General features: G+C 41.3%; 1 protein-coding gene across 2 annotated transcripts in view; it reads left to right on the plus strand.

Moving 5' to 3' along the window:
- Window positions 1–8,439, plus strand: part of Mccc1 (Methylcrotonoyl-CoA carboxylase 1) — a 32,516-nt gene extending 24,077 nt beyond the window's left edge. Inside the window, exons 1-9 of one of the 2 annotated variants that reach the window (XM_022789006.2) lie at window positions 2,636–2,906; window positions 3,697–3,964; window positions 4,252–4,387; window positions 4,557–4,715; window positions 5,667–5,822; window positions 5,915–6,141; window positions 6,301–6,523; window positions 6,838–7,586; window positions 8,037–8,439. In XM_022789006.2, the coding sequence (XP_022644741.1) occupies window positions 2,869–2,906; window positions 3,697–3,964; window positions 4,252–4,387; window positions 4,557–4,715; window positions 5,667–5,822; window positions 5,915–6,141; window positions 6,301–6,523; window positions 6,838–7,586; window positions 8,037–8,165 (2,085 nt within the window). In that variant the 5' untranslated portion in view covers window positions 2,636–2,868 and the 3' untranslated portion in view covers window positions 8,166–8,439. Of the gene's footprint in view, window positions 1–2,635; window positions 2,907–3,696; window positions 3,965–4,251; window positions 4,388–4,556; window positions 4,716–5,666; window positions 5,823–5,914; window positions 6,142–6,300; window positions 6,524–6,837; window positions 7,587–8,036 lie in introns of those variants that run through there. The other variant, XM_086978131.1, reaches the window with a different exon arrangement.
- Window positions 8,440–10,465: the final 2,026 nt, after the last annotated feature.

Here is a 10,465-nt window from a genome sequence, read left to right on the forward strand (position 1 = left end):
CAGGGAGCCACCGAGTTCCTGGGGCCAGACTGGCCGGCGCCGGCACGCCGTTTTCCGCGCCCTGCGGGTAGAGGGAGAGGGTCACGAGGGACATTGGAAACTCGGGGTTTCGGATCTACAGCTGGAGCAGTTGGACGCAGTAGACGTTGTAGACGACAGCGATAGGATGAGCTGGGTAGAACGAAGGGTCGATGAAGGCAAAAGAGAGTAATGCCGCAATTAAACGTGAAAAAAGGCTAGGCGAAAAGAATGACGATAGGATTTAAAGAAATACTCAAGAAAAGAATCTGCGTCTGCGGAAAGGAACTCTGGTAAAAGACACGAGATGGTAGAGTCATACAATATGGACGATGACAGGATAAGATGTACGTGCTTAGCTGGACAAATAATACGGCTGTTTAGTGTTTTAAGAGTAATCAGTAAACAGGTCGCAATGAGCACGTTCAAACTATCCGACTTTCAGTTTAGGTGGTAACTCGATGACGAAAGATGTTTGTTATCTCAATCTAAGCGAGCAGTTACTATGGTATTGAGCGAAGTTAATGCTTCGTTCAAAGATACGAGAGTGAATTCATCCATTAACTACTCTCGAAGTTGTGTCCAGTAACAGAAAAAATTAAGTCACAGGTTCAAATGAAATTACGCTCTGCACAAAAGCGTTACAAGTAAACAGCTTTTATAAGTTATGTATTTATAGGACAGTTTTGAAGATGCCTAAAATACACAATGCCCTAAGTCTTTTTCAAATTACTATAGTAAGAAAAGCTAAGCAAAAAGTTGCTTAATTAACAAGATGCACCTACCAACAAGCCAGATCAGCGGGCAGTTGGTAAAGCATAACATTCATGATCATAAAAATGCCCCAGATTTCAAGATCAATTAATACAACATACGTTTCTCGAAAATTCTACTTTTTCTCTCATCTATTTAAGCACCGGCTAAAACCCCTCCGTATTAGGCACGCCAATATTTTGACAGCGTCTAGGGACGATTCGTGTAAAATCGTATCGTATATTTAATTCCGGTGATAAGCTATACACTAGGTCGCGACCCATATTCGACAATGCACAGGGCCCCTTCGACTGTTCCGTATAGTTTCTACGGAACAATAAACAGCCCAGCACAACGGTCGAGAAACGACAAACCTTTCTGTCATACATGGCCGAATACAACTGTCCTCTTGGATACGTGAGGGTCCTTCCCTACATAGCCGTTGGGAAGACTATTTACGTCCTCCTGTATCTGTCAATTGGTAGTCTAATGACAAATCACTATGTGTACTGGCAATAGTCTAGCAAACGACTCTGCTGATACCAGGGATTTTCAGTCGCCACTGCCACCAATAGATAGTAGCGTGCTTTATCACGTGAACACACATCCATTTTAACTAGTCGAACCAAAATTCAATTGTAGTTAAATTAACAACATAGGTTCCGTGTTCGCAACGTACTATGAGAGATCTTGTCTTTTTTCCGTAACGTCGTTGAATTTTTCTCTGATTTAGGCTACATTGTCTTAGAATAGGATACAGTATATGATCTGCAGTATCTTTTAGTCTCTAACTGAGCCATGATTCATCCTGATACGCGTATATATATATATATATATAACGTCGATGTTTCTCTAAAATTAAAAACTGTAGCCTTAGCACACGCTACTGTTTTTAAGCTTACCTGTTTTTAGCAATTGACCGGCATCATAATATGTTTTTAGTGTTTTACTTTGGGAAGATTTTATTTTAAGGATTTTCCTCATGATATTCGAGAAGAACAAGTAACGCCTACCCTGAATCTGTATTGCGTAACATTACGGTATAGGGTGGCTGTGCGGATCCTTTCACGAGAATTTATCATTTATTAATCCAACACATTGTTGAAGCTCATGATCTACGTTCCAAACACGTTGTGTATCAGAACGGTCCATATTGTCCAGAGAATAATATGGTGTTGATATATGACTACCGTCAAATAAAGGTTGGCCATATTTACTTCGGTGCACATATTTATTTTAGAGAAAAATCAAGTGATGATAAAAACCTGTCTAGAACTTGTGTACAGTCTTGGGTCACGGGTTGTTTCTACATTATTGCGAACCTCTGGTGACAGCTGAAGCGAGCCGTCCTCAGGCTACGTTTGTCCTAGTTGTTTCCCTGGTTCGTGTCGCATGTTTACTCACTTCACGTCTGAGTTATTCGATTAATGGCGTTCGTTAGATCGGCTTTTTTTGGCTAGCAGATTTTTATTTAATTTGATCATAATACCATTCTGGTGCTATTTATACCTTGCATTGTATCGCAAAACATCTTCTCATAATTAAACTCTTATCCAGCGAACTTCCAACTAAGAAGGTCGTCACAAATATGTCATTCTAAATTTCTGAATATGTCAGCAGTAAGACATCCGTATGATGTCGGCACGTGCTTGAAAGAACTCCTTACGCACAAGTTCCTCGAGATAGGAAAGGGCACTTCACTCTCCCATTGTGGGAATCACCTACAAACTTCACGCTTAGCCTGTGCCGATTCCTATCAAACGAACAAAAGCAATCCATCCATCCTGTCAGTTTTGCTGTTTTTGTTCGATATCTGTCCCGCTCTCTATCGCGCTCCACTGAACAGTGATGTTGTCTCCTCTGGCGCATGCGCCGTATACGGGGCGCCATCGCGGTATTATCTCTGTCAGGTGGCGCTCTTCCCCCGCAATGACGATAAGCACAGCCACAATGGTGCACCAGCTCTCCAGTTCACGCATCCGAGAAATAGTGGACCTGTGGCGTGGTTATGCAACGTTTGGTTAACAAAGAATATTCCGCAACTTGCGGTGCCATCAGTGGAACCAGTAGTCGATCGAAGTTGAAGCATTTTACACAATGGCTGTCTATGTTAGATTGAGGCAACTGGGAAATCGGTACGTGGCTCTTTGATGATGGTGAACGAAAACATTTAAGTGATTACGCAAAAAAAAAAAAAGGTTTTGAAAGGCGAGTCAGACAAACGACAAGAGATCTCAAGAAGAGTGTTCAAAAACTATAACCATAATAAGCTTTTACGGTTTTTGCCTGTGACCGTCTTTTAGCACATTGACATGTTTGTGGTTCTCTTGAAGAGTCATTGCTTCGTAGTAAAACGTTCTGATCTTAAGCAGCTACGGTAGTGGTTGAATCTCGATGCAGTCCACTCATCGACTGGATGCAGGTCTTGTGTGCAGCCAGTGGTTGAGAATGGTGGTTAGAGAATTTCAATGGTAATACGACTGATTGTTTGAGAAAGGAGTAGCTATTGCATTGTAATTTTATGTTAACTTCTTCTGGGAAGCCACAGAAATTGGACTACATCTGAATAATTCAAATGTATGCATTGGGTGACTTATTGACTTCGTTGGGCGGGTGCTATCCGTTACGTCTTCGACGACTGGATCTCTGAAGTGTAATTATTTCCTTAGCTCTTCTAATTTCCAGTTGAAGTAGCGGTTGCAAAAACTGTTCTTAGAAGTTATGTATGTAATCAGATATCAGTGTTCTCAAAATGGCTCCGCTGTTTTTTTGTAGAGCTTTCTACAAAATATCAGGGATTCCTGGACGCTTCACCTAACATAATATATTGTTTCATCCTTAAAGTTGCCTTTATTGCTAAGCGATGTAACGAATGAATGTATAAATATCTGCAGCGACTAGCTATATCGCATTTTGTCGCTTCAGTCTAGGGAGCTACGTTTCCCATCGAATGACTTCCTCGTCGGGTGCAGCGGGTGCCACCTCGCGTCCCATCGAAAAGTTACTTATCGCTAATCGGGGTGAGATCGCGTGCCGCATCGCCCGTTCAGCCAAACGGATGGGAATTCGCACCGTAGCCGTTTACAGTGACGTCGATGTAAACTCAAAACATGTCCACGATGCCGATGAAGCTTTCAGGGTGGGCGAAGCTGCCGCAGCGGATAGTTATCTCCGTACGGACCGAATATTAGAAGTGAGTCCTCGTTAACGATGCAATTGGCAAAATGTGTCTAAAATAAAGTATTTACGGAGAAGGAAAAGCACAGTATTGTCACCTATTCTATAACGATACAATTTAAAGTTGCGTCATTCTGTGTAGATACATTGTGGTCCAAGTACTTTTATTCAAGGCAAGTCCAATTTTCCACTTCATAAGCGAAAAGCACTTCCGGAACAACGTAATTTGCGAACGTGAAAGCACATTCAGTATACGCTGCCATATACTGTCTGATTGTTTGAAGTAAATACGTATTGTTACAGGTGGCGAAGCGCAGCGGGGCCCAAGCGATTCATCCGGGTTATGGGTTTCTCTCTGAAAATGTTGAGTTTGCCCAAATGTGCCATAACGAAGGGATTTTATTTGTCGGTCCCCCTGTGAACGCAATTCGTGATATGGGTACGCGAAGGAGTCCTCGACAATAACCTCTATACGCTCGCGTTGTGCTTCTTCAAATCAACGTTTTATCTTTAAAGGCGCCTAACACCGACCAGCCAAACTTAATTTCAGTGCTTATTGTTATTATCATCATTAGTAGTGTTTCTTTTTTTTTTACTTTTTTGCTCAGGTATTAAATCAACAGCGAAGCGTATCATGTCGTCAGCTGGTGTGCCGATCATCGAAGGATATCATGGCGAAGATCAGTCCGAAAGCAAGCTTTTCGAAGAAGCACGAAAAATCGGATTCCCCGTAATGCTGAAAGCAGTGCGCGGGGGCGGCGGCAAAGGTCAGTATCATGCACGCTTTATTTCATGATCATCATTCATAGAGTTCACGTAAGACAATAATTTTTTATACCGCACCGTTGCTCTCGTTAAGCTTCAAGAGATGTCTTTTTGCGGTTGTTTTTGTAGAAGATTATTTTCGAATTACTTTAAGAAATTGCCCTTATGTTGTCAAAGTCTTTCGAAATCTACTAGTTTGCTGCAAGAAGATCGTTGAATTCATAGACCCAATACCTGTAATTGAAGCCCTGAAGATGTACAGAGTAAAAAAAAAGCGCTAACTGACAGAATCGTGCCATCATAATTGTCTCGTAGGAGCGGGAGTTGTATACCGCCACCGAATAATATAAATTAGTTCGCTTATAACGGAAGGTGAGAACATTGTTTGTGGATCATTGCACTGAATGTGTTTTTTTTTTTTTGTCTAATCGTCACGCAGTTATTTATTGTTAGCCGACAGATCTCTTGTTAAGTTTTGGTTACTTCTGTTGTCAACTGTGGTCTACCACACCCCTGTTGCCTCGTAACGTAATCACGCCGACATTTTGTCTCTTCAACCGCTGTTTATATAGTGGTTAAGTTTGTGATCGGTACAATCTGCGCATATTGTGAGTGTTTGACCTCCGTCTACGCCTATGCCGTTTTCGTTTAATTATATCGTGCTTTGGTTAGAAATTATAGTTCTTCTCTATCTTAAATATAATCACAGCAAAACAATTTCACGGTCTTGTTTTCACATTTGTAAAAAAAGAAAAGGTATACCTGTATTCTTAAGGAGCTTAGCGTAAACCGATTGAGATCCTATATGCTATTAATAAATCTCAAGTCGTATCGTAAATGTCGCACGGTCTCTTTAGAAGCCATCTGCATTGCAGACTCGAACCCGGATTACTTTAAGAAACTGCCCTTATGTTGTCAAAGTCGTTCGGCGTCTGTTATATTTCCCTATTCAGGTATGCGGATCGCATTTAACGAGTCTGAGTTCAGTGCACAGCTGCAAAGCGCAAAACGAGAAGCTCTCAAATCGTTCGGGGACGAAGTGATGCTTGTGGAAAAGTTCATCGTGAAGCCAAGACACGTCGAGGTTCAAATCTTTGGAGACGCTCACGGTACGTTTAGTATATTTCCTCGAGGTGACACAGGCATTACAAGCAGCCAATTTAACTTTACTTAACATCTTTGTTTCCTTTAACATTGTTAGGGAACTATGTGTACCTGTTCGAGAGGGACTGCAGTGTTCAGAGACGTCATCAGAAAATTATTGAGGAGGCGCCAGGGCCCGGGATCGATAGCACTACACGAAGTGAGATTGGAGAAACGGCTGTTCGAGCTGCACGGGCTGTGCAGTATGTCGGGGCGGGAACTGTTGAGTTCGTCATGGACCCGCAACAAAACTTCTATTTCATGGAGATGAATACTAGATTACAGGTACTATATGAAACCAGCACAACATAAAGTGGTCAGACATAGGTTGGTCGGATTTCTTGCAGCAATGGGTATGCTACCGATAGTCACCAGACCATCTAGCTGCTCATCGATCCACTATACTGACTTTGCTAAGTACGATTTTACTTTCGCATGGATCAGGTTGAACATCCGATCACTGAAATGATAACTGAGGTCGACCTTGTTGAATGGCAATTGCTCGTCGCTTCAGGACTGCCCCTTCCATTGCTACAAAATGAGTTGCCGCTTAAAGGGCACGCATTTGAAGCTCGAGTGTACGCTGAAGATCCGAAGAACAACTTTATGCCCGCGGCTGGTGTACTAAAAAAGTTACGCGCCCCACGTAGTGTCCGCGTAGATACAGGTAAGTTCAGGTTTATCTAATAACGTAACCAATAGCCTTTGTGAGATCTTTTAGTATGATAATTTCCATTTCCTTAACGAACCTTTTGCCAATAAATTTACCGCATTACTTGGTTATTTATATGTATGGTTGACGACCGCATCGCATCTGTAGTTAAATTCAATAGAATCGATTCATTTTGCTTTAAACATGGCTTCAAGGGCCTCATACAAACGCAGCGATCTGATCAGGTTGTGTCCCGTAGTTGAAGCTCTTTAGAAATTTATTACATCTGTCCTCACCGAAATAATGTGGCACGTGCGTTTTTACCACAGGTGTTCGGGAGGGTGATGCAGTCAGCGTGCATTATGATCCTATGATAGCCAAACTTATCGTATGGGGACCCGATCGCCAGTCTGCCCTTGTTAAACTCAACCAGTCACTGTCCGAATATATAATCGCAGGCATGCCAACCAATGTCTCATTTTTAATGAAACTATCGGCCCATAAAAACTTCCAGGCGGGAGACGTACATAACGACTTCATTTCCCAGCATTACCAGTCCCTCTTCGAACTCCAGCCTCCATCGGATAAAGTAGTTGCTCTTTCAGTCCTGCCGCTGCTGCAGAAAAAGAGTGCGGTTGACTTTTTCCGAATCAATATGGACCATATGGAGAAAATTGCGCTCAAATTCGATGACAAAGAGTACGTTGTCGACGTCACAGTCCACGGTGACGGAAGCTATACGACTCGGTGTGGTTCGTTCGTGCACCGGTTACGCGCTAGTTTTTACGATGATAATGGAATTATTGAGGTTCGTTGTGAACTACCTGAGGAAGTGTTTAAATTTAAAACTTACGTCGAAGAAGGACGCAGGATAAATGCATTCACAGGGAAAGACGTCTATCTATTTGATCTTGTACCTCCAGCATATGCGGCCAAACTAGATAGCCGTGCAGGTGACGGCGTTAACAGGGGCGCAATTGCGCCTATGCCTGGCGTCATCGAGCAGATCATGGTGAAGGAAGGCGATCGGGTCCTAAAAGGCCAGCCCCTAGTTGTGATGATCGCTATGAAGATGGAGGTAAGCACATGCGTCAATTTTGCTGCGTGCGCAAGGCTGTTTTCCGATATTTTATTTTCTTCTATGCGGTAAGCACAAGCCGATCTGTGTGTGCTTCTAAAAGATTAATTATGAAATCTAAATCTAAATTTTAATTAATGTGGATCTTCACCTGTAGGTCAACAGAGGCAATACAGTGAACTTTAGCACAAAATTCACCAGTATGATCAAATTTGGCTCTTAAGCCGACCTATTTGAAAGTTATCATTCCACCGTCGAATCAGAAATCTACGTTCAATCATAAAAGAGACCTTTTCAAAAACTTCTAACTTCCATTAAGCATTAGTGGCAACTAACCCAATTCAGTTATTTGCATTGAGTTTTTGTTAACTGACCTTGATGCGAAACAACAATGTACCCTTCGTCAATATAATCGAAGTTATTTAATACATCTTTTATTGTTTATTTCAGTACGTGATTAAGTCAGCTGAAGACGGCATTGTTTCGAAAATTTTATTTAAAAAGAATGACAACGTATCGAAGGATGCGCAACTCGTACAGGTAGCACCTGACAATGGAAAAATAACTTCATCAGTATGAATCAAGGAATCTTGCTCAATACACAGGACAAAGAGGGCTTGTCCTAGTGACGTTGTTACTATATTTACGAATGCTAATTCCAGTGATGACATAGCTGTTTTGTATAAGACGAGATTTTATCTAAGTTGCACAAAAACGCAGTAACCGAAAAGATCGGTCGCGTTTTTACGTTTTGCTCGTAAAATTGTTATACTTCGGCGCTGGCTTCGAAATGTTCGTTTAGGTCTGTGATTAATAAATAGTATGCAGTATGTAAAAAAGCAAGGATACCTTATGAACGTGGATTTCCCTACGTATCAACGAACTGCCATTCAGTGAGATAGCATTCTTAATCGATATCTATTTGAAGCGATCAGTTTTTTGCGTAGACTTACTATAAGCTGGGAAGGGAGCTAGTTATAAGAGTTAAGTTGAGTAATTATCTTGTAATTTGGGGCTATATTTGTTCAAAGTTTACGGATATTCATTAGTATGTTAAGACGCGAACATCTCATTATTGTAATCGGCACGGAGTACCTTAGTTAGAGTCGATTTCTTCCAAGTTGCTTGCTCGTCCTTTGTCCTCGGCGAATCCATGCATGCCGTAAAAGCCTTAAGTTTATCAAGTATCATTTTTTACGTCACAAGATAAATGCGCTAATATCAAGACCTACTTAGATATATGTACATAATATGTATGCTAATTTTTTGATCGGGGTGCGACGGAAGCAAATATTTTTAGTATAGGACGGCGTCACGGGTATGGTTTAGTGGCTAAAGCAGACATTTTGATGATCCTCTGCTCGTAGCTGATGTATTATTCATACGTTTAACCTATAGTTCACACTGTCCGTGCAGCTCTAATTGTCGAGCCATTTTTAAAGCAGCAGCTGCGAGTCGGTGTTGGCCTCTTTCTTTTTCTTTTCTTCGTTTTCTTGTCAATCGCCAAGCTTTGCGTTGGAACGGAAAAAGACCCTTCATGGAACCTACATATACTATACAAGGGTCCGTCAGTAATGCGGCTATTCATTACTTTTAGAAGCTCTGAACTAAATTTTAGCATACGTGTGTGTGTGTGTGTGTGTGTGTTGATGTGTCGGAGAGCGGCTTATTCTCGATACAAAAAAATGATTTCGGATTTTCAAGTTGCAACATATAAGCTTATATATATATAACGAGGTGTAGCTGTGTGCATCTACGAAAACTGTTAAAATTTATTTTTAACGTTTAGCCTCGTGTTATGATCGTGGCCAACAAATTTGCGCGCAGTAATTCGTCTGCAAAGTTTGCCTTCACGTTCGATGCGGTGCTGTGAATATCTACTTAGATTAGTTTTTGGATATGCCCTAAAGAGCGCTGGTTGATTTTAGCTTTTTAGGATCATAGTTTAACTAAATTTACATACAAGTGCCCATGACATCCGAGAGACATCGATAGGAAGAATAAAAGTAAATTCAAGTGTCTAAAACAAATCTTGAATAGGATATAAGGAACTACTAGAGCGGTGCGGACTACGTATCTAAGTTTTTACGTTTGTACGTATAATTTCTACTATTCTGCTTGTTTTCTTTAATAAATTGAGCTCGAAAGGCTCGAAGCTGAAGAAAAATTCAATCCTTTTCTAGGTGAAAGATTGCCTTATTAAGTGTTTCGCATCGTTCAAACTCCATTTCAAGTAAGCGATTCAAACTAAATCAAACTTTTAGAAAAGAGACAACATCTTACCTGCTACCATTGTTCAGAAATAGGCGGATAATCCACCTTTCAATCAACCTTGTGTATTCGACCACAGCTAAAGATTCACTGTGTTTTAGCATTGTCTATTCGTTAATGTAAACTCGGGGTGAAGTTGCACTTTCAGTTGACGAAAAGAAGCGATCTAGCTTATTTAAATTCATTACCGGGTTATTTTTTTGCGAGTAACTTAGTGCCCTGCTCTCCAGCTTCATTAGCTTTAATTGGTGCAAATAATCAGTAATCGCCGTTCAGAGCTATCTCACCACATAGATATCACTTTTTTTTTTTTAAAGAAACTCAGCCTTTATCAACGCGAATACCTTCAATAAAATTTTAATAGTTCAAGGAAAATGCACTTGTGCTAACTGCGAATCGGAACATTTCCTATGGTGGAGTTCGATTAGGTCACCTGTTCAGGATTAACCGCAAAATGACTGTTAAATCGCATCACGGAGGCAAATAATCCGCAATGTCATGACTCAACTTTAAATTTTCGCGCCGCTCATCCTCTCGCCTCAGGATATCTTTGGACGCGATAGCCGGCGTCTCGGCTCACCCATTCCAGCGAAGGGATGTTGCTCCTC

This window comes from Varroa destructor, unplaced genomic scaffold (genome assembly GCF_002443255.2).
Source record: "Varroa destructor unplaced genomic scaffold, Vdes_3.0 BEIS01000001.1, whole genome shotgun sequence".
NCBI lineage: Eukaryota > Metazoa > Arthropoda > Arachnida > Mesostigmata > Varroidae > Varroa > Varroa destructor.